Raw genomic sequence first — 25249 nt, forward strand, 5'->3', positions numbered from 1 at the left:
TGGCAGCTCCTTCACTTTCGTGCGCGCAGGGCATACTGGGAAAAGAAGCGGTGCCCCGCTTGGAGTTCCGTGCCCTTTGGGCCTCCATCTTCAATTACGATCCTGATTTCTCTGCGGCGGAGGGCTAGCGGCGCCTGGGGGGGGGTCGCCCTCCGATGGGTACGTGGACGTTTGTGGATGGGAGGTGAAGGACGGACAGACGCGGGATTAACTATGGCGTTGCTTCATTGAGTCTAATTGGGAAGCCTGGCCATTAAAATCGAATTAAGCCTATTCGGGAGAGGCAGGGATGTGGGCGTCTCTTTCGCCTTTCCCCGGCGCTCGAGAAGCTTCTCTGAAATAACAAAGCACACGATGCAATTATTTTCCCTCCATCTCCTCCGGGCCGGCGGCACTCACCCAAATCTTCGACCTGGCGCCTTTGTGCCTGGCAGAATTGGCAAGTAATAGTGGGAATCGTGCATGTTTACTTAGAGGTAGCCCAATGAACCCGGGTAGGGACAGCTGTCTGCATTTTTGTTTCTTGCTCTCCGTGCAAGAAAATTCATGGCAATGCCAGTGGCAGAAATAAAAAAAAACACACTGGAAACAATAGTTAACAGCAATTCCTCACACGTGTGATCAGGGATTACAGTGTAGGGGCAGGAATGCAAAAAAATGGTGAGCATCTGTCCCCACTCCTGTAAACAGTGATGCAGCGCTAGATAACTCTTGAACTGCAATTCCCAGCATCCCTAGAAAGTATAGCCAAAGCCAGGGGATGCTGGGAATAGTAGTTTAGCAGTAATTTCTCCCCCTCCCCGAAAGGGGAAAAAAACTAGCTTGGGCACCCTTCTTTGGAGTGCCCCAAATTCAGCTTTTATACTGAGCGTTCATGGCAGAGTTTTTAATACTCCTCCAACCCACCTTTCTTGCCTCTGCTTAACACTTTTAGGGAGCAGTACCCAGCTCTGTCTAGTTCAGACAAGGGAAGACCAGTTAGGGAGAGAAGAGTTTGTATATTCCATTGTAATGGTGAAAGTTGTTCAAATGCTTTAGTCAGAGAATTTCCAGAGAAACACCCTTAAGTTTGGAAACAGTGAGGCTTGAGTATTATTTCTCTCCACATTGTAGCTGCTTCAGACCTAAAAAGGAGCATGTCTGTTAACATTGAGGGTTGCATCCTTCTTGATTTTGAGGGTTCATTTGTTGAAACTAATCATCCATAGCTCTACAAAATTTTGGTCCAGCTTCTGTTGCTGTGCCTCCTAACCCAGGATTAATTTATGACATTGTATTACAGATCTCTCAAATCTATGTAAAGCTTCTGGTTGGTGTAACATTGGCCAGCCTAACTGTATGCTTGATGATGAGCCTCTGAAGTTTTTAAATGATTCAGTTGTATCTGACAAGATTCAAACCTTTTCTCCTTATGATGAGATCAGCTGCCAATATACGTACATAACACCAAAATACACTCTGTGCTTCTTTGGGATTTTCTTATGCAAATAATATAAACATGAATTTCAGATAATCCTTACTTCTTTCTTGGAGTTTTGCTGAATCTGCCACTCTCTAAAGGTAAAGGTAAAGGTTCCCCCTCACATGCGTGCTAGTCGTTTCCAACTCTAGGGGCCGGTGCTCATCTCCGTTTCAAAGCCGAGAGCCAGCGCTTGCCCGAGGATGTCTCCGTGGTCATGTGGCTGGCATGACTAGATGCCAAAGGCGCACAGAACGCTGTTACCTTCCCACTGTAGTGGTCCCTATTTTTCTACTTGCATTTTTACGTGCTTTCGAACTGCTAGGTTGGCAGAAGCTGGGACGAGTAACAGGTGCTCACTCTGCTACACGGCACTCGGGATTCGACCTGCCAAACTGCCGACCATCTGATCGACAAGCTCAGTGTCCTAACCCACTGAGCCACCGTGTCATTAGCTTGATGTAAATCCTATTATTCCTTATTGCAGATAACATGGCAAGCCCAGAAAAAGATAATTACAGAATGAAAAGTTATAAAAACAATGCTCTCAATCCCCAAGAAATGCGAAGACGAAGAGAAGAGGAAGGCATTCAACTTCGGAAACAAAAAAGGGAAGAACAAGTAGGTCCTCATTTAAATCATAGCTGAGCAATGACTGTCATAAAGCCCGTTAAATTGCTTATATTGGGGGAAATGATTTATGGTCCAAATCTGATCCCTGGCTATCTACCTTCATTCATTCCTCCCTATATGAGCAATATAGTTCATTATAAATACAATGCAATAAATTTCACTGAAAGCAAGTTTCTAAAATTCTTTTCACAGGAAGGTTGACCTAGTCCTAGTAGTAATAGCCCTCTTGGATGATGCAAAGTGGTTAAATTCATTCTTGTCTTTAGAGATGTACTGTCATAACTTTTTTTTCTACTGACACAGAATAATTTTATTTGTTTCTTATATATATCTTACTATTTAACTTGAAAGGTTCTGAAAATGCCCTTGGACTTAAAAGACATAATACAGAAGGAAATGAGGGTGGAGAATAAAAAGAATTTAGAAAAAAATAGATAATAGAAAAAGAGAGCTTTTTTAGTACCCATCAAGTAAGCATTAACTGTATTTCTACTTGCATTTGCTACAAAAGGAATCAGAAGCTTCTTTCTATTTTTATCTGTACTTTCAGCAGTTTTGTTTTTTTCCTCATTTTCCTTTATTCTCTTATTAGTTTTTGATAGTTTTTATCTTCTTGTTGAAACTTTCAATAACATGGATTAAAAAATAATATTACAAAAACAATGAAAAAGATGCTATGAGATCTATCTAGATGTTATTCTGCTTGTATTTAGGCTATTTATGCTGAAAATGTGTCTGTAATTTATTTTTTGCCCCAAAGTTTTTATTTTAAGGGACATTTTTAGCCTTGCATATGAAAGTATTTGAGACTAAGATGATTCTTGAAATATGCTTAACATATTTTGGAAACACTTATTTCTAAAAGAGCTAGGTTTTTTTTTAATCACAAAGCACTCTTTATTTCTTTCACAATACTTCCCATTGCACTTATTATTATTATTATTAATAATAATAATAATAATAATAATAATAATAATAATAATAATAATAATAAAGTTGGAAGGGACCTTGGAGGTCATCTAGTCCAACCCCCTGCTCAGGCAGAAAACCCTATACCATTTCAGGCAAATGGCTGTCCAGTCTCTTCTTAAAAACCTCCAGTGTTGGAGCATTCACCACCTCTGGAGGCAGGTTCTTCCACTGGTTAATTGTTCTAACTGTCAGGAAATTTCTCCTTAGTTCTAGGTTGCTTCTCTCCTTGACTAGTTTCCATCCATTGCTTCTTGTCCTGCTTTCAAGTGCTTTGTTTTTCCTTTGCTTATATAATATTTTCTGAAAATGCCATCATACTGAATTAAAATGCAACCGGTATATACAGTATATTCCTAAATTTAGTACATACTCCTAAATATTCATCAAGCATCTTCTTTATAAAAGGATACCCAAAGTAGGATTAAAGCTAATACAGTAGTAATGCATTGTTGATTCAGTCATGTTTCAAGAGAAAACTTGGCTTGATCAAAAAGTGAGAAAGCAACAGGAAAAAAATGGTATGTGTGATTTATATAACATCTCTTCCTCTCCCACAAATAATTCCCCAACAATGTGTTTTTCTTACATTTCTTTTCAGTTATTTAAACGTAGAAATGTTTCTCTGCTGGCCAGTGAAGAGTCAATGCAGGAGAGTCCAATCCAGGATCCTGATGTGAGCTCTACTGTTCCAGTTCTAGAGGTAGGAAATCTCTCACATGCCTTAAAGCACATTTGCAGATCTGGCTAAAACTTTAGGAAATTATAATTATTTTCCATTTTTAGGAAGATGTGATTACATGTGACATGGTGCAGATGGTTTTCTCAGATGATCCTAGTCAACAGCTTGCAGCAACCCAGAAGTTCAGAAAATTACTTTCTAAAGGTAAACCAGCAAAACGTGATTTTCTTTTTAATACTTAGTAAATTTTAGTTTCAGTCTTTGCACTAAATTGGAAAACAGTTTTTAACAATGCAGGTTAAGAGTACTTAACTTGTTTTTTAATCTCAAGTGATTGTATTGGTACAGGAATAATTTAATGCCAAATGTCCAATTACAAAACGGAAAAAAAAACCCACCCTCAGATGGAAAAGAAGAGCCACTTTGTACGTTGTATGGATTCCTTCCTGTTGTCCCACTAGTTTAGCTAATATGGCAAAGCTGTTGATGTCACTCAAATTAAAGTTGATTGTTGTTTGTGGGATAAAAGTTAAAATGGAAGCTAAAAGTGATTAAGGAATGGCTTTTGGAAATGTGTGACTTACCCTACTAGAAAAGGCAATATTCTCTACTAATTAAAAGATGAAGCAATGTGTACTATGATTTATCTTGTATTTGATATAATATTAATTGATATTAATAAAGCAGTGACTATTATCATTCTGATGAAGTTTAATGTGTAAGATAGAGTTTTGTTTGGTTTGGGATTTTTTTTTAATTTCCCTTTTTGGGTTTCTGTCTCTTGTTTTTGAGGAAAGAGTAATCCTTTTTAAGGATTGTTCAGCTTACCTTTCTTTAGCTACTTTTTTAGGGAAAAAAATAAATGTGCTTGTTCCATGTTATATCTACCAAGTGTTTTCAAACGATTTTTGCCTCAGCAAGCCTAATTTGGAAAGAGGCTACCGTAATTAAATAACTGCTTGATGGAAATAATTAATATATACAGACACAGGTTTCCTCCTCTAGTATGTATATGGTAAATCAACACTATATTTAGTGAGGAAATCATGGAGATGGAAACAGCAAGAGAAAGAGAGAGAGAGAGAGAGACTGCTTCTTCCCACCAGTTCAGACATATCTGCAGTGCACTAGAACAAGTTAATTTCGGATTCAGTCCCCAAGCACTAAGCCTCAGAGTAATTTTAAAGGCTGAAGAGGCATTGTCATTGTTTAATCATAAGTGCTTGAAGACACAAGTGCTCTAGTCTCTATAAAGTTTGGCCCCAAAGGGCACAATATCTTTATGTCTGTTTTCACAAATTAACCTACATGCCCTCCCTTGTTTATAAATACAGCCAGGAATGCAAGTAAAATGTAGGACAGATCTTTTCATTTTTAAGGCTTTTGTGTAAGTTGGCACTTGACTAAAGGGAAGCATGCTTTGATTACTTTCTTTCAGCTGTTATTAAAGTATAGTTTGATAGTGTATCCTCTAAGCTGCTGTTGATCTCTGCTAGGTCTTGAGATTTGTATGGAAAGCCTTGAGCACACCATCCTGAAGCTTTCTTGCATCCTGTCTGTACCCTCAGTTTATAATTCTTCATTCAATAATAATTGATGTGGGTGATTCATTCGGGCAACAGATGGCAGTAGCATTGGCTCAAAGGAGATTAGAAGCTATGCTTTCATGGCTATTACCATCATTTACAAATGAAATCTTCCCATTCATAGTAGGTTAACAGATTATTAAAGTTGAGAAGGAGCAACACAAAAGGAGCTATTGCTTAGGGACTTCTTAGAACAGGGGTGTCAAACTGGGCCAGATGCGTCATGGCGAAACCGCGCCCACCCCATTGCAGGCAATGGGAAAAAAGTTGCAATACGTCGCCACACGTCACATGACGTTGCGAGTTTCACATCTGTGTCTTAAAAGCATCACACTGATCACATTTTTTTGACTTGCATATTAGCCAGTTGTCAGACAGAGTGCTTTGGCTTATTCCCTATGTATGACAGATGGTTTACATTTGTTTTCTGTTTTATTTCTCAGAGATTTTCTCACAGAATTTTAATGTCACCATACATCAGTGAATTAGGTTAGATTTGGAGACAGAGTGACTTCCCTAAGACCAGTCAGCTTGCATAGTTTAAAATGGGGACTTTAATTTGATTCATCTGCAATATTCCAGCAAGTTCATTATGGTAGCTGTGCTATTCAGCGCTCTCTTAATTTTGCTTCTTAATTTTTTTTTCCATTGCACTGAACTTATACGTAAATTATTTTTATTGGATAACTTTATCTTTCATTTCAGAACCTAATCCTCCAATTGATGAAGTTATTCAAAAACCAGGAGTTGTGGAGAGATTTGTCAAGTTTCTAGAAAAAAGTGATAATTGCACTCTTCAAGTGAGTTCATAAAATAATGTGAGATACATTTGGGGGAAAGGACAAGGAATTAAAATGTTATATCTTACCGGTAGAATATGAGTGGAGGTTTTGCTTCTCTCTCTCTCTTTCTCTTTCCCCATCATCTGTTAAATATTTTAACAGTTCCATAAGTTAAACGGATATTAATTCATATTATGTCTTGTAGAGGGAACACAATTTAAATTTGGTTGCAGAGTGAGCATGTTATTCCCACAAGCAGATAATTTTTTAAAAAGATATTGAATAATATAAGAGAGTGTTCCCCCCAACCTTTTTGGCACCAGGAATCGGTTCCTTGGAGAGAAGTTTTCCATGGACCGGAGGGGGTGTGCTGCCTGCATCCCACGGATGGGACTTTGCTTGTTTGCGCGGCCCATTTTTTGGCATGCCGCAGACCAGTGACTGGGGTAGGTAACCCCTGATATAAGAGGTAGATAAATTGAGACAACACTGGATTAGGACTTTCGTTTGCCTTGTTTTGCTGCCATAGTTTCTCCCAAAGTTTCAAATGTAAATTGTTCCTGTTTTTTGAAATTATTTAAATGTTATTAAAGTATGAGCATATTTTACTATTCTCCAGGACTGCATTTATACCCTTGCTAAAATCTTGCGAGATTGATTAAGGCAAAGTGGTACGGTATGCTTAAGATTTTTATGCCACGCAAATGCTAAATTGTTATTTCACCACAGAGATTTATACAATTGAAGGCTATAATCTGGTATGGGGGGAAAAAGGCCCATAGAAAATAAGCATAGAGAATTGATTGTAAAATAAACTGTTAAAAGTCATATTTTTACCTTCTAGTTTGAAGCGGCATGGGCTCTTACAAATATAGCATCTGGAACTTTCTTGCATACCAAAGTAGTAATTGAAACCGGAGCAGTCCCAATTTTTATTAAACTCTTAAATTCTGAACATGAAGATGTCCAGGAGCAGGTAACTTTTTGTGAATTTTTTTATTATGCAGATTCAATTGTGCTGTAAAGTTGGTCCTCAAAGTTAATTTTGGGAAGGAAAAAAAATACATATTTGAATAAAAACAAAATTTAAATAGATGTAATCAGTTACTCTGGGTAGCTTGTAAGCTAGACAGTGTCTATACCCATCACATGAAGGGTTTGGTGGTGGCCTTCTCCAAGTGTGTGTGCTTCCCTTTAACTGTTGTCTGATGGCATCTAGTTCACCAGGATGCGAGAGGGAAAGAATCAGCTGCTTGGTGATCTAAACCATTTTTCCATTGTCTCAGTTAAGAGTTTGACTTAACCACAAACTATGACAGTTTGGAGATACTGCGGCTAGTTTAAACTCGAAGCAAATACTTTCAACCTCCTGTCTGTAGTGTACTGAAAGCTAGAATACAGAATAGGACCTTTACAAGTTCAAAACACACACACACACACACGATGTTGAACATGCAGTGTTTGTACGCTCGCATAATGCTATTTCAGATCGTAGACAAGTGCAATACCTTGCATATTATAAAAAGTATATACTATTTTAGTTACATTGTTTGTGCATTGTATTTTCTTATTTCAGATGTTTAGGCTGCAGTCCCATGCTGGCTTGCTTGGGATCAAAATATACACAAATCACTGACTTGTGTAAATATTGTTAGGCTTGCATTATTAGGAATTTACAGATGTAGCAGTAGTTTTGGATTTTGATATACAGTATTATTTCTGTATGTTTGTTTCATATCAGTGACTGTGTACTTAATGTGATGAAATACCGTTATTTCTCTACTCAGAAATAAAAGAATCCTTGCTACATAAGCTCATGGATGAGAATGAATTTCTACTATGAGATGGGCAACCATACAAATAAATACATGTTGTATTTACTAAGCATCTCATTAATCATTTTTATATCTAAAAGGTTAATAATATCCAAATAGAGTAAGTGAAACCTTTCAAGTATCTACCAATTTTCCTAGAAATGCGAGTCTTCAAATATTAAATTGCAGGACCAATTGTCTAATTATTATGTAATATATTGTCTAATACAATAATCAGATTATTCAAGCTACAAGGAAATAAATCTCTCTGCAATAATCCCATTATTCAAAGCCAAAGCCCCAGGCTTTTTGTACAATGACTTGCAGTGTTCTGTGTACAAACATATTGCTATATTGGAAGCAGTTCATTCTAAATTTCGAAGATCTGTCTTTAATAACCTCCTCAATCACAAGTACACTCCTGCAGTTAGAGCTTAGATGTAGCTCTTTTGAGGCTTTGCTCAAACAAAGGCACAAGTATGAGACATTGGCCTAATTTCTGCTGTGAGATAGTTACATTTCCAAATGGAAGAAACAAATTATGGGTGATCTGGTTCACTGTGGGTTTAGCTACCAATCAGTGCTTATGCTGGGTCTGGAAGAAGTCTGGCATGAAGTCAAGCAGAGAACTTGATAGAACTGATACCTCCTAATTCTGCTACGCTGAAATTATGTATTCATCCCTTATTAGCTCTAATTACAGCTGGTCCTTGACTTATGATAGTTTGAAGTTATGACAGCCTTGGAAAAAGTGATGGATGACCTGTTCTCGAAGTTTTGCCCTTCACACCACTCACACAGTCGCAAGATTTCAATTCAGACCTTTTGCAACTGGCTGGTGTTTATGACGGTTGCAGTGGCTTTGGTAACGTGGTTATGATCTGCAACGTTCCCAGCCAGCTTCCAACAAGCAAAGACCATTGGAAAAACTGGATTCAGTTAATGACTATGTGATTCACTTAATGACTGCATGATTTGCTTAATGACCAGAGTAAAATGGTCATAAAATCAGGTCCGGTCATCTGATGACTCAGTAACTAAATTTTGGTCCCTATGGCAGCTGTAAATCGAGGACTACCTGTACTTTTACCACATTCTTATGTCCTACAGAAAGTTGCCTCCACTGGTGCTTCTGAATGTGATGTTGGTAGAGAGATTCAGCTCTGTTCCCTACCAGGAATGTTTATAAATACATTCGGACACTGGAATTAAGTAAATTCGCACATGTACTAATCCCCCCTGTAATTATAAACTATTTAGATTGGTCCCAGTAGGCAAATATTTCATGCTTAATTATCAGTATTTTGAATTTCCAGGAAAGTCGATATATTCTGCAATAGAAAAATTGCTGTCGCTTATTTATTAAATTATTTTATTGGATTGGTAAGGCAAAATGAGTCAAGGTGGCGTACACAACAAGTTAAAACTGCAATAAAAAGAAAATATAAGCTGCGTAAGGGATATAGATATTAAAATAATCATAACATATTAATAGATTCAACGGCCCCTGGGCCTGCTGGAAGAGCCTGATCTTCCTAACGTTGCTGAAGGATAGCAGGATTTGGGTCATGCAGACTGTTCAGATGTTACCCACTCTGAACAGACTCCAATTATGATTATTTTATATTAAGAACAAGACTTTTGTACTGGTTGCTTTGTATTGAATAATTTCTTTTTGCTTCTCCCACTCCATGAGTAAAATAAATTGGTTTACTATTATATGTTGTTATAGATATTTCCATATCTGTAACAATTTACAATTATGCCTGAGACCAGTGAGAACTGGCACATTGATTCTTTCAGTGGTTGCTCTTGGCCCAAATAATCATCATCTTTTGCAGGGGTTCTAGCAATTAGCAATACAAGATGTTTTGAGGTTCAGTGGCAGGCCTAAATTTTCATGGTGGTTATTTTTTCTTCATATTAACATCAAGCCATTTAAGTAATAACGTTAACTATTCTCTCGCGTACAGTTTATATACTTCTGCATAAATGGTAATTTTGTTCTCAACTGTATAATGCATAAGAAGTAAAGATGAGTATTTAAAAGGCTTAAAAGAATTGTGAATATTAATTTACATATTTTTTTTTCTAAGGCAGTGTGGGCCCTTGGTAATATTGCTGGAGATAATGCAGAATGTAGAGATTATGTATTAAGCTGTGGAATACTTCCTCCACTCTTACAGTAAGTACAGATCATCTCTGGCAGTTAATAGAATGGTATGCCTAGCTACATAATTAAAGCATCCAGGTTAAGTGCTAATTTATGAACGGTAGGTTGCTAATGATCAGTGCTTCAAATTCCAAAAAAAGTGTTTTGGAGTGGGTAGGATTCGAAACAGCACTTATCTGCAATTCTTTTAAACATCTAACTCCTTGGCAGGCGTGTGATCTTGAGAAAAGGCATACTTGCTTTACACAATTGCAAACATATTGTATTATTTCCAAAGCACCGTCCAGCCCTTGTAATTATTAATAAGGTTTCGACCGTCTACTCATTTCTTTGGAATTAAGCACCATTGGACTCAACAGAACCTCTGAATGGGGATGCATAGGTTTGAAATGTCAGTTATATATATATTTGGCGTTAGTATGCTGACCCTAAAGCTTCTTGGTGCTAGAATATTTTAAATAGCAGTTTTTATTAGAATAAAAGTTCTCCTAATTATTTGGTTAAAAATAATAAAACATGTTTCTTCTAATTTATTCTTTTTCCAAAAATTAATAATTTCTGTGGATTATATCCAATTTTGTACTTACAAAACAGAGCTACTCCTCTTTTTCTTTTTCAGTTTTCTTCCATGCATTCCCCAATTTGCTCAGATAAGGTCACAAGTAAACCAGTTTGACTCCTATCCCAGGAAATAGGAATAAAAAGTATCTGTTCTGCTGCTGAAGTGCTATTCCATCATTACATGAAGAACATTGAATATACTGTAACTATATTAATTGAAGTGAAGTGATTTTCATGTACATGATGAAAATAATCATTCAAATTATGTTGTTGCTATTGTTATTGTTATTGTTATTATCTTGGCAGGCTCCTAACACATTCTAACAGGCTCACAACTACCAGAAATGCAGTCTGGGCACTTTCAAATCTCTGTAGAGGCAAAAACCCACCTCCAGATTTTAGCAAGGTAAGACCTATATTTCATTCTATAAAGATGCTATAATAATAAAAAGCATACATTGTTTTGTTCAAATGTATCTTCTTATATAAATTAAACTTTTCCAAAGTGTCACCTATTTATGTCCAGGTAAGGATTTCTTTTTGTCATAGAGTGGGACTGAATATATTACATTAACTTTCCTGCTGCTGACGTTCATTTTCAGAGTAAAATAAATAAATAAATTAAATGCTGTACTTGAAATATCCTGAAAGTGGCTATCTATAATATTTTTGGTTCAGTCCCAGCTGAAGTTATTTTACACTGGTCTCAGCTCAGGAAAATACAGATTCAGCACATATGTTCCCGTGGGCACGTGCGCACACCCAGCAGTGCAGTTCCAATGTAACTTAAGGAGATTTAAATATAGGGCACATTGTAATGACCATTTGTGAATTAGTAGAATATACTCATAAGTTTTTAAAGAGCTATAGTTAAAGGTTAATATCAAATACCCCAAAGCTTTCAATTTACTGATTCGTCTTTTAGGAAGTCAAGTTTGAAATACTTCCAAACTGGGGTTGACTTGTTTCACACCCATTTTGGAAATGGGACATGCCACGGATCTGTAATAAGCAATAAGAAGATTCCTGTATCTTCAAATGAAAGAGCCGTATCTTCCAATGAGCTCACTTTCCCATTGCAGATTGCCCATGAACACTGTGTATGTGTATAGATATGTTGCTTCATGGTCCAAGTTTCCTTCACTGTCAATCTCGCATGCCATATCTGTCCCTGAGCTATCCAGCATTCCTTTAATTAGAAACTACCACTCTGCTATCAGTTTCAACATTAGTTGTACCTGTTCACTCCTATTATCTTATATTAGGGATAACACTTTCGATTAGTTTGTATTTAGCCCAGGGCATTATACTGTTCTGTGACATAAAAGAGTGTTCAAAATATTTTAAAGCTCTTAGGAATTCCTTTTTCCTTTAGCCAAATGGACTCCATTTTTTTTCATTGCCCAGCTAAGGTTTGCTTGGGCTTCTTGAGACTTGAAAAGCATATTCCTAACTCTTATTTCTCTAGGTCTCATCAATAGGCCGTAGTTTGCTCTACACATACTGCACAGACCTACAGAAAAACTGCCATTTTTATTTTTAAAAAAAAAACACCTTTAGGTTCTAGGTTAGAGAGACAATATTTGAAATCAGATTAGTAACATCTTAATCCAGCTTTGTCTAAGATGGAACTTGTCAAATGTAGTGGACTTTTAATATTGGAATTCTAGTGTGCTAGCCATATGGCCTGAGAATTTTGAAGACTTGAATTTCAATACTTCTTACAGTTTAGAAAAATGTAAAAACCACTTTCAAGTACTTAACTAAGCATACGGTAGAAGAGAGTTACAGCAATAGTTTTTGTTTATTTGTGTGCTCTGCTACTACCGGTATATAACTAAGTTCCTTAAAGAGGTAGCTGTTGCCTAATCCAATCACCTTCTATTGATTTTCTTAAGGCAGAAAATAAAAGTTTCTAAGCCAAATACCATATAGGTCCTACCAGATATTGGATTTAATTTGATTTAAGCATTCCACTTTATCCTGCTTTTGGTGCATTGAGTAAGGTATCTGAATTTTGTTAGACTGCTATTTTGAACTGGTAATCTTTTCTTCAGCAATATTCAAATTGATTCTTTAAAGGTATCTTTAATTTAGAATTAAAAATTCTTTAAAGAATGATGCAGGCTTTGTTCCAGGTTAAAAAAAAACTTTCAGATTTGTTTAATTTTTCTTACAGCTAAGTTCCACTTTCATTTGGTTTTTCTGTATATGGTCAACTGCCCTGACTATAGTTTAAGGATATTCTACTTGAAAGTTAATATGGTTGTTGTGGAATAAAGTGTTTTGTAGATTTTGGCATATGTATCATTCTACAAAGAGACACAATTATAGGAATACAGTGTTTTTAAAAAGTGTCATTGCTTTTTTAATTTAATAGATCTTGGTTTTCATCTTTGGGAAAAGCTTGCAGTAAAAAGTAAATTTACAATTTTTAATTCTCTCTTTCTAAACTCTTAAGGTTCGTCCTTGCTTAGGTGTTCTATCAAGACTGTTGTTTAGCAGTGACTCAGATGTATTAGCAGATGCTTGCTGGGCCCTCTCTTACCTTTCCGATGGACCGAATGATAAAATACAAGCAGTTATCGATTCTGGGGTTTGCAGAAGATTAGTAGAACTTCTGATGTAAGTCTTTTTAAATCAAACAATTATTGCAGCAGGAGAATGCTGGATAAGATAGGAGCATGTCAGATATATTTTCTCCATACCATATCAGCAGTACCTGCAGTGGTAGTTGTCTTTCTTGCCTCTATTCTCTTCTCTGAGACAGCAAGAATTCTACAATTGGCAAATTCAAGATAGGCACGTATCCAGTTCATCTTATTTTTATCTATCAGCTTAATTTGTGCCTGTATTAAGTAGTATATAGATACAAGGAGTCTCCCACCAAATGTTGCAATACAGAGTGTTCCAGTGTTAAAGGTCTAGTCAAGTAGCGATGACTAATTCCATTTGAAAATTCTGTGTTATTTTCCCACCCCAAACACACTTGCACACTTACTTTCTCTCACACACAGGCAGACACACAAGAAGCAATTTTCCCATTTTCTTCTCACAGCATGGTTAGAATTTTATGTCAGTGGAAGAATAGAATAGAATAACAGAGTTGGAAGGGACCTTGGAGATCTTCTAGTCCAACCCCCTGCTTTGCCAGGAAACCCTATACCATATCAGACAAATCGTTGTCCAGTCTCTTCTTAAAAACTTCCAGTGTTGGAGCATTCACAACTTCCGGAGACAGGTTGTTCCACTGATTAATTGTTCTCTCAGGAAATTTCTTCTTAGTTCTAGGTTGCTTCGTTCCTTGACTAGTTTCCATCTGTTGCTTCTTGTCCTGCCCTCAGGTGCTTTGGAGAATAGCTTGACTCCCTCTTCTTTGTGGCAAACCCTGAGATATTGGAACACTGCTATCATGTCACCCCAGTCCTTCTCTTCATTAAACTAGACATGCCCAATTCCAGCAACTGTTCTTTATAAACCGTTCTATATATTCCAGTCCTCTGATCATCTTTGTTGTTCTCTGCACTTTTTCTAGTGTATCAACATCTTTTTTACATTGTGGTGACCAAAACTGGATGCAGCATTCCAAGTGTGGCCTTACCAAGGCATTATAAAGTGGTATTAACACTTCATGTGATTTTAATTCTATCCCTCTGTTAATGCAACCTAGCACTGTGTTGGCTTTTTTGGCAGCTGCAGCACACTGCTGGCTCATATTTAAGTGATTGTAGGATTCCGAGATCCCTCTCACAGTTACTATTATTGAACAAGGTACCACCTATAGTATACCTGTGCATTTGGTTTTTCTTGTCTAAATGTAGAACCTTACTTTTTTCACCATTGAATTTCATTTTGTTAGATAGAGCCCAGTGTTCATGTCTGTCAAGATCCTTCTGTATCTTAAGCCTATCTTCTGGAGTGTTGGCTATTCCTGCCAGCTTGGTGTCGTCTGCAAATTTGATGGGTTCTCCATCTATCCCCTCATCCAAATCATTGATGAAGATGTTGAAGAGCACTGGGCCCAGAACAGAGCCCTGGGGCACCCCACTACACACTTCCTTCCATGTAGATGCAGTTCCATTGAGGACTACACGTTGAGTATGGCCAGTCAGCCACCTACGAATCCATCTGGTGGTGATGCTGTCTAACCCACATTTTTCTATCTTCTCAAGTAGTAGTTTCTGATCTACTTTATCAAATGCCTTACTGAAGTCCAAGTAAATTATATCCACAGCATTCCTCTGGTCCACTAATTTTGTCACTTGGTCAAAGAATGCAATAAGATTTGTCTGACATGATCTGTTTTGACAAATTCATGTTGGCTTTTAGTAATGACTTTGTTTGCCTCTAGGTGTTTGCTGATTCGTTGCTTGATTATCTTTTCCAGAATCTTCCCAGGGATTGAGGTCAGGCTGATAGGTCTGTAGTTTCCTAGATCCCCCCCCCTCTTTTTTAAAAAAAACTCTTTTCCAGTCCTCTGATGGTTCTCCAGTGCTCCAGGATCTTTGAAAGATATAGTTCACAGGTTCTGAGATCACATCTGCCAGTTCCTTCAGAACCTTGGGGTGTAATCCATCTGGTCCTGGTGATTTGAACTCATTCAGTGTGGACAGGTGCTCAGTTACCATTTTCTTGCCTTTTTTACGATACTGATAAGTTGGACTTTTTCCCCAAAAAATGAGTTAAAGCAGTTTTGCTTTCTCCCTGCTGCTTGTCACCTTCTTGCCACTTTCTCCCACTAATGGACCAATTGTTTCCTTGACTTTTTCCTTGATTTTTACAAGTGATTAGTCTTTATTGAACAATTCAGGGAGATTCACGGCTTGATTTTATTGTTGATTTTATTGTTGATTTTGTTTTCTAGTGTAGAGATGTTACTCTTTTGACTTTATAAAAAACATATTGCTATTTGTGTATGGCACCAGACTGAGAGCTCACTTGAATTATTTCAAGCAGACAGATTTTTTTCCATTTCATTTCCTTCAATTTCCTTTTTTTCCTTTTCATGCAACTACAGCATTCAGAAGGCACTGATCACCTTCCTTGTCGATTTTATTTCTCAGAAGTTTAGTGGAGGTAGCCTTTGCTTAAAAAAAAAATCTACAGATTTCCCCCCCCCCTTTTCCCCCCTCTTTTGTTAATTAACTAAATACAAAAAGAAGAAAAAGGCTTAAAAGAGAAATAAAAACATACAGGGCATATATTCTTATACATAGAGAAATAAAGTTGTATTGTACGGAGAAGTCATAATTCATAAGTCATCATAGCTAATCTATCAATTCAGACTACTGAATGATTGGAATCATATGTTTGTCTTTCCAGTGCTGAATAGTAAGTCTTTTGGTTATAAGTATACAAAAATTCTATACTTAATTTTTTTTAAAATGTTAAAAGAAAAAGATTCACATATAACAATTACACACAATTTTGGAAAAAAAGCTAAAAAAGCTGTATGTGTTTCAGTTCAGAAGAAATGCTTTATATTAACATGTGAGTACAGATTTCTCTGCATTTAATTAAAACAGCCCAACTTTTCTTCAGCTTCTATGTCGCTGTTTTAAGAAGTCAGTTGAAGAAGTCATTGAGTCCTGCCTCTTCAGTATGATGATGCTGGACTTTTGGTCTGCCGAGATAAAATATGATAAAGAGTTTTTTGATAATTGAATTATTAGGATCCCCAACCCCATATGAAGAGGTAGAAAGACTGATGGTATCAGGAAGAATGTGTCTATACCTTTAACATATTTTAACAATTCCCTTGTTTAGGCACAATGACTACAAGGTCGTGTCGCCTGCATTAAGAGCCGTGGGAAATATTGTGACTGGTGATGACATTCAAACACAGGTAAACAGATTTTTAAACTTATTTCAGTGATCTTTCTGTCGTTTGAAAGATAGAATAGAATCTTATCGCCTGAATGTATCAGATATAGGGTATATCATAGCCTTATTCAGGCATTTACCCAAAAGCTAAGGAAGTACATAGAGCATGGGTACTATTATTCTTGAAATAAATTTATCAGTATTCAACTGGGAAGGCAGTTTATGTGTTTGGGGTTTTTTTAATGCACATTTTTGGTCTTGTTTAGCTTTTTTTTTTTAATCCCATTTATATCCGGCCCTTCTCCGAAGACTCAGGGCGGCTTACAATTTAAGCAGAAACCAATGTGCTTAGCAATAGCCTTCATTCTATGTATATGCCTGCTTATTAGGGCTTTCGCCCCCCCCTCCCAAGCGGCATTATTACAAAGTCAGCTTAATTGCCCCCAACAAGCTTTGCTTTGTTGCTTGCTTTTTTGTTCTGTCGAACTATTGTATTGCAATCTCAAAGTAGTAGACTTGCAAAATGTGAAGCATAAAAGTAATTGTAAGAGTTGTCGCCTGTTGTGGTGTGCAGTAGTCCCTTTGCACTGCAGGACTGGCTAGAGCTATTTTCCTTTCACATAAAATTTGATAGGTCCTGCTTCTTTGAATATAGATAGCAATTTAATAGTACAGTGGTACCTTGGTACTCATCGTTGGTTCTGGAAGGCAGGATGGAATACCAAAAATGATGAGTACCAAACAAATTTTTCCTACAAGTAAATCCCAAGGCACCCAACGCTGACAAGTTATAGCTTGTGCATAGAGTACCAAACAAACAATTAGTATTGAGTACCAAAATCGATGAGCTTCAAAGCAGCTGAATACCAAGGTACAATGATAGTTTCTTATGTACTTCCCCCCCCCCTTTTTTTTGTGTTACATCTGTGTACCTTCATGCTTAGTTTTTATTGGGATCTGGAGCAGATTTTTCAGAAAGCATAGCATGTCTTTTTTCTGTACATACACTATTCAGTAGTAATTCAGTGTGTAAGTATTATGTTTCAGCTATATGGAATGTACTTTATTTTACATTGTTTAGGCAGAACTTTTCATCTTTCAAATTATTTTAGGTAATTCTAAATTGCTCTGCATTACCCTGTCTCTTACATTTGCTGAGTAGTCCAAAGGAATCTATTCGAAAAGAAGCATGCTGGACAGTATCTAACATCACTGCAGGAAACAGAGCACAAATTCAGGTAATGTATTCAGTTGTCTTTGTTACGCATAATTATTTTTACCCTTAACCTTTTTTTTTTGGTCTTGTTCTGTTCCTCAACCTCATTTATTTTTGTTTAATCTATCCAGCACGCAATGAATAGTGCTGGATGGGTGGGAAGGGATAGGCAGCTTTATCTGGAGGTTATGCAGCCAATACAACTTTATATCCATACCTTTAGATGTCCAGTAAACCCATACGTAGATTGCTTGTATAATTACTGCAAATTTCTTGTTATTTTTTCTTTTTTATTGTTTTTTTATTTACATAATTGAAGTAATTGTATCAATTTGCATTATTTGTATGTGTTGCTTCGTAGATGATATAAATTCAGGCAGTTTTGCAATAATATTTTTGTTACATGGTGATCAACTCCATTTTTTTTTCCTGGTACATCCAGGATCCATTGAATGAGTGTCTATGAAATTGAGAGTTGAAAAGTTCAGTATTTGGTTAGTCTATTGACTTAAAGAATTTCAGAGTTATTACATTATTATTTTTTTTGCTTTAGGCTGTTATAGATGCAAATATATTTCCAGTATTGATTGAAATTCTTCAGAAAGCTGAATTTCGTACTATAAAGGAAGCAGCATGGGCCATCACGAATGCAACGTCAGGAGGGACTCCTGAACAAATTAGGTAGTAGATTGCAGTTGATTCACAGCAATGCTGATAATTGAAACTTTTTCATTTAGTAAGGCAACTTTTCCCAATCTGATGCTCCCTGATAGTTAGGAATATTATTTACAAATTCAATTGATAACTATAGTTTGTTAAACTTGTATGCCACCACCCCTCACTCTTCTCACCCAGCACTGTAATGACTTAGACTTCTGAATCAATCTGCAGGTCACCAGTTTATGAAAAGCTGCATGAGGGAATCATATATATATACACATATATATACAATCATATATATACAAGCATGCTTCTACCAGAAGAAGGAAGCTGAAGCCACCAGCCAGAGGATGACGGATGGGATTCCGTCGAAACATTGCTCTTACACCTTCAACTCTATGTGGGAAAAAACCCGAATGACCAAATATATATATATATATATATATATATATATATATATATATATATATATATATATATATATATATATATATATATATATATATACACATATATACATATATACATATATACATATATACATATATACATATATACATATATACATATATATATATATATATATATATATATATATATATATATATATATATATATATATATATATATATATATATATATATGCGACCCTATGGGCAACGTTCCTCCAGGCCTTCCTGTCCTCTACCATCTTCTGGAGTCCATTTAAGCTCACGCCTACTGCTTCAGTGACTCCATCCAGCCACCTCATTCTCTGTCGTCCCCTTCTTCTATTGCCCTCAATCTTCCCCAGCATTAGGCTCTTCTCCAGTGAGTCCTTCCTTCTTATTAGGTGGCCAAAGTATTTGAGTTCAGGATCTGGCCTTCTAAAGAGCAGTCAGGGTTCAGGATCTGGCCTTCTAAAGAGCAGTCAGGGTTGATCTCTTCTAGGACTGACCGGTTTGATCGCCTTGCAGTCTAAGGGACTCGCAGGAGTCTTCTCCAGCACCATAGCTGAAAGGCCTCAATTCTTTGGCACTCAGCCTTTCTTATGGTCCAACTTTCACTGCCATACATTGCAACTCGGAAGACCATAGCCTTGACTATACACACTTTTGTTGACAGGGTGATGTCTCTGCTCTTTAGTGTGCTGTCTAGATTTGCCATAGCTTTCCTCCCGAGGAGCAAGCGTCTTTTAATTTCTTGGCTACAGTCCCCATCTGCAGTGATCTTGGAGCCCAGGAAAATAAAATCTGTCACTACCTCCATTTCTTCTCCATCTATTTGCCAGGAGTTGAGAGGGCCGGATGCCATGATCTTGGTTTTCTTAATGTTAAGTTTCAACCCAGGTTTTGCACTCTCCTTCACCCGCAACAAGAGGCTCTTTAGTTCTTCTTCACTTTCTGCCATTAGAGTGGTATCATCTGCGTATCTTAGGTTGTTGATATTTCTTCCGGCAATCTTAATTCCAACTTTTGATTCATCTAGCCCTGCCTTTCTCATGATGTGCTCTGCATATAAGTTAAATAGGCAGGGCGACAGTATACAGCCTTGCCGGACTCCTTTCCCAATTTTGAACCAATCAGTGGTTCCGTGTCCAGTTCTCACTGTTGCTTCTTGGCGCACATATAGGTTTCTCAAGAGACAAATAAGATGGTCTGGTACTCCCATCTCTAAGAACTTGCCACAGTTTGTTATGATCCACACAATCAAAGGATTTAGCATAGTCAATGAAGCAGAAGTAATATATAGATATATATATATATATATATATATATATATATATATATATATATATATATATATATATATATATATATATATATATGCTTGTGTGTGTGTGTATACACACACACACACACACACACACACACTATATATATACACACACATATTTCAAGTTGAAAAAAATAGTTGAACACTGGGATAATATAAAAAACAACAGCTATTTAATAAACTTAGCTTTCGTCAGCTAACTGCATTTAGCTGACAAAAGCTAAGTTTATTAAACAGTTGTTGGTTTTTATATTATCCAGTTGTTCGAGTAGTTTTCTCAACATGTGTGCACACACACAGACATGTAGATACATACATATACACACACATATATATATGCATATATACATACATATGTACAGCATATTGTATATTCATATTTCTTTGTTTTAAATACCACCAAGTAGATTTTAACATAATTATAAAAATAACAAGTTAAAAAACCAAAATGAAAAATGATGTAAAATATACACAATTGACATAAAAAGTAATCAAAATAAAACAATAAAAAGGAGCAGCATGTTAAGAATGCAATGTGCCATGAAATAGAATAATATTAATTCAAACTTGCCAAAACTGCATCTTCCTAGATTTACTGATATTAAAAACATTTTTGATATATGCCTGAAGGCAGCAAATGGCCCGAAGATATCCTGGGGAGGATGTTTTTGGTCTGTCTGTTCCCACAATTACAGAACAGAGGACACCCCCCCCCCCAAATTACTTCTGCTGCTTCTCGGGAGTTCTGTTGTATAACAATGCAGTATAAATAATACCTAATCCCTAACTGGCTAGACTTACACATTAATAATAATAATAATAATAATAATAATAATAATAATAATAATAATAATAATAAGAAGAAGAAGAAGAAGAAGAAGAAGAAGAAGAAGAAGAAGTAGTAGTAGTTGGAAGGGACCTTCGAGGTCATCTAGTCCAACCCCCTGCTCAGTCATTGTTCATTTAAACCTGGAATAGAAACCTGGCCCATATGTAGTTATCTCAAACGCCACGGTTTACAAACCATAGTGCATCATATTAAGCCAAAACCAAATTACCACTCTATGTCTTAGGGAATGTGTGAATCAAACCTGTCTATGCGAGTAGCTAGAAAGAAAAGAAATCTTGTCTTGGGTAGGCAAATACCTACCCCCCCCCCTCAATATTTTCATGAACAGCAATTTGGCAAAAAATGTATCTTCAAAAGAAAAACCAATGTTTTGTTTAATTTCTTACTTTTACATGCTTGATAATAGGTTGATTCAATTGGAACAGTGTTAAAAGTGTCAACATTTTTGTATGAGTACAAAATTATATAACATGAGCTCATGTTGGAAATGAAAGTTTGTTCATAAATCATTCGGATTTCAGATCAGTCAGTTTAAGAAAAGATGCATTGTTGGGTTTTGGAATAAAATTATATTACTGAGTTATATTCCATTCTCTCTTTTCCCCCTTCTATATAAAAGTTATTTAGTGGCATTAGGTTGTACCAAACCTCTATGTGATCTTCTGACTGTAATGGACTCTAAAATAGTCCAGGTAGCCTTGAATGGACTTGAAAACATATTGCGACATGGAGAACAAGAATCAAAGCAAAATGGAATTGGAGTGAATCCTTACTGTGCCCGTATAGAGGAAGCATATGGTAAGAAGTGATAACTCAGTGCCACAGCAAGTATTAATACGGGAATATTTGTATTCAAAAACTGTCAACTGCAGTGCAATGCTGTAGACTTTTGTGTAGGGAAATGATTCCTAATAAACATAAGATTTACAGTTAAGTAACAATATTTGGATTTGCAAGTCTCTTGTTTGCTATTCTGGGAGTTGTCAAGAAATGTCTTTATTTTTCCCGTTTATGGAATAAAGAGCTGTTTATTACTGAGCAATGCTTGAGCAGCATAGATTGAGCAGCATAGATCTTACTTGTCTCTTAATTCTAGGACTGGATAAAATTGAAATCCTTCAAAGTCATGAAAACCAAGAAATCTACCAAAAAGCTTTTGATCTCATTGAACATTATTTTGGTGTGGAAGAGGAAGATGCAAACATTGTGCCCCAAGTGGATGAAAACGAGCAGCAATTTGTGTTCCAGCAACAGGAAGCGCCCATGGAGGGGTTCCAGCTGTAACCATTGGCTCAAAGGACAGGAGCACTTTTGTGGTGGCCTTCATTTGCTGCCCTGAGGGGGAATGTTTTGCGGAAGAAGATAAAGGAGCAACTCATGGACTCAAACATGTGCTTATTTTTTTTTCTATTGTGTGCTGCCATTGTCTCGTTTCCAGGAATACCAACTATTCACAAGTTACAAAATAATGTTACCTAGCTTGAATTCTCACCTTAAAGCAGACGGCAGATTCTGAGTTTTCAAGCACTTGTTAAAATTGCACCATTATCCATAAACAGCTGTGATATTTTGGATTTTGGCGGTGTGGTTTATATGCCCAAGCTACACTAAAATCTACCTCTATTCCTTGGAGCCAAAAAGACGTTTCAGAACTATAGACATGAGCTCCTAGTAAATGTTAAATTTAGAATGTGAAAATTATTTATTTAAATAGTGAAAATATAGTTTTATTGTGACACTTTGAGATAAACTGGTGAAATATATTTAAAAACAACACTTCTAGGAGCTGGTTACGTACCATAACATTAAGTGTTATGTGAAAAATACAGTATTTCTGCTGTTTAAAAAGAGGTTTCCAGTTTCAATTTGTAGTTCATCCAGACTTGTTCCTAGTTATGTAAATGAAGTTCCGTCATCCTTTTAATTTCTGTGGAATTGCAAAAGTTGCCAGTGCTTGAACTAACTACTACAGCTAATTTTTTTAATGACAGGTTGATGACATGATGTGGAAAGCTTTATCTGCTAATATTTGCCGTTAAATTGCTGGAGGTTTTTTTCTACCTAGTATGAACTTATCAATTAGAAAAGTATGTTTATATTGTAACGATTATTGTAAGGGAACTTTCTATACTAGGAATTCTGAACTGAAATTTCCATGTTTAACTTAAAAGCTACTAAAGTGTGTGAGGCTGCAATATATCTTTTAAAGAACAAAATTAGATTATTTATTTACACAATGTATTGTGTTTGACGAAATATATGAATTCATTATAAAACCCCCTTTTTAAATGTTCGGCAATTTTTTCTAATTTATTGAAAACAGATTGCCAAAAGTATATTTTCTAACACAGCAGTAGCAGTGGGAAAAATCATTTTCCAATTAATTGACGGAAAGCACTTGAATATACAATTATCTGTGACAACATATGTAAAATAAGTTTATATAATACTGGTCAATTTTATTTTACACTAGAATGAACACTTGAAACCGTTTGTTTTAAAGTCTGAATCTTATATGAATTGGGAAAGGTATAGCCCAGTTCAAGTACTCTGATAATTTTGCTTATCAGAAATGTCTTGGTCTGTATAATACTTTTTAAAAAGTTATGTATAATTCCTAGAAGTGATTGCCTTTTTAAAATACTGTGTAAATTTCAAATTCATATATCAAATTTTCAAAAAGTAGTTTGCATTCAATGAAATACATGTTCATTCATGAACATGTATTTGAGTTAAAATACTGTTCTTTTTGTCATATATTCAAGTTCTCCAAGAATGATTTGCCAAGGAAAATAAGTCATAATTGGCCATTGTGCCATGCATCTTATGTCATTGTTACAGATACCCCTTTCTTTCAGTGCTAGATCAATATTAGGGGTTTCTGAATGAAGCTGTTAGATTACTTAGCAATTTTCATATGGGTCAGGAATAAAAGACTAAAGTGCTCATTTCAGCTGCTTTCTGCAGTAGCTCTAATGTCAATGGCCTCTGGAACTTGTTCTAGATTTCCTTTGTAGTAGCTGACATATATTTCTACTACATACAAGGTTCATGCAACATGACCCATAGCCTTCACAAAGGCAGTATAACAATAATATTTACTCACAAAGAATTGTGGAAGTACCGCTTGCCTTGGAAAATATAAGCTTATTAGTTAAAAATGGATATGTATGAATAGAGGATCATAACTGAGGAAGCCACCTCATTTGGAAAGCTGGAAATCTGCAGCTAGATGTCCTGTATCTATCAAAGGATAATAGGATTTGAGCACTAGGGATGTTTTATAACCATTTGTATCATTCATTCCAAGTACAGTTTAAATTTGCCAATTGAAACTGAATTTATCAGAATTACTCTAGAACGTTTTTTAAAAAAGGTTGTGACAGGGTATACCATTGTTTGTTTATTTGCATTACACAAATTACCATTTGTGCCTGCTCTTATTTTCCGAATGAATAAATAAATGCTATCAAAGCATTTTTATCGAAACAAAATGTAAGATTACCTATGATTTAGAAAAAGCAAAAATCCCAAATGTGAATTAACACAACTGTTTTGAAATTTCATCGTATAGATCATGAGTATGATAATTTCTGTATATTGCTAAAGGCATAATTTTGACCTTAATTTTGAATGCTTAATATATATTAGTATTGGGTCACCATCAAATTCTCTTACAAATGACATTTAAAAACATTGCATGATTTAGAAAGATTTCAGGAATTGGCCCTTTAATAGAGGAGATATCAACAGCATCTGCAAGATGTGCAGGATTACAAAAGAATAATAATCCTAAATAGTACATCTTTGAACAATTTAAAAAAGATTTCAGATTTAAGAATTCCTTCCTAATTCAAGTTGACACATTCTTATGTAATGGCCTGAATTTGACAAGATTTTAAACTATGCAACCATGCCAAGTATGTATTTCAGATACAAAATATAATGTGCTTTTACTCAAGCAGGTTTACATTTAGAAAATACATGGATTATGGTCTTAAAGCAAAGTACAATTACTTTTACATATTATCTCGGATTTATTTGCTGACGCCTTATTTACATGTTGTTATATTAATGAACTAAAAATGTATTTAGAAAATGTGTATTATGAAACTGCTAGAGAATTGAGATCTATAAAAATACATAATACTTTTTATTGTGTTTCAAATGATCACCTGTAATTTATTGCATCTTTGACAAACTACAGACTGAGCAAATCTACAAATATGAACAGTATGCAATATTAGGGAATGTTAACACTACAATGCAAAATAAATGTATTTTAC

The 25249-nt window shown here is 35.9% G+C and overlaps 1 protein-coding gene across 1 annotated transcript; it reads left to right on the forward strand.

Moving 5' to 3' along the window:
• Positions 1 to 36: 36 nt before the first annotated feature.
• Positions 37 to 25249, forward strand: KPNA5 (karyopherin subunit alpha 5). The gene is made up of 14 exons (XM_083348228.1): positions 37 to 159; positions 1947 to 2080; positions 3663 to 3764; positions 3848 to 3947; positions 6035 to 6129; positions 6956 to 7087; positions 10022 to 10110; positions 10966 to 11065; positions 13121 to 13284; positions 16426 to 16504; positions 17595 to 17720; positions 18252 to 18379; positions 21583 to 21761; positions 22060 to 25249. The coding sequence occupies exons 1-14, from the start codon at positions 156 to 158 to the stop codon at positions 22245 to 22247; spliced, it is 1620 nt and encodes a 539-aa protein (XP_083204354.1). The 5' UTR covers positions 37 to 155; the 3' UTR covers positions 22248 to 25249.

Source organism: Vipera ursinii (genome assembly GCF_947247035.1).
Source record: "Vipera ursinii genome assembly, chromosome: 1".
NCBI lineage: Eukaryota > Metazoa > Chordata > Lepidosauria > Squamata > Viperidae > Vipera > Vipera ursinii.

Coding starts and splice junctions, on each gene's coding strand:
- KPNA5 (XM_083348228.1), top strand. Junction 17,721..18,251: donor GAAACAGAGCACAAATTCAG/GTAATGTATTCA, acceptor TTTTTGCTTTAG/GCTGTTATAGATGCAAATAT. Junction 21,762..22,059: donor CCGTATAGAGGAAGCATATG/GTAAGAAGTGAT, acceptor TCTTAATTCTAG/GACTGGATAAAATTGAAATC.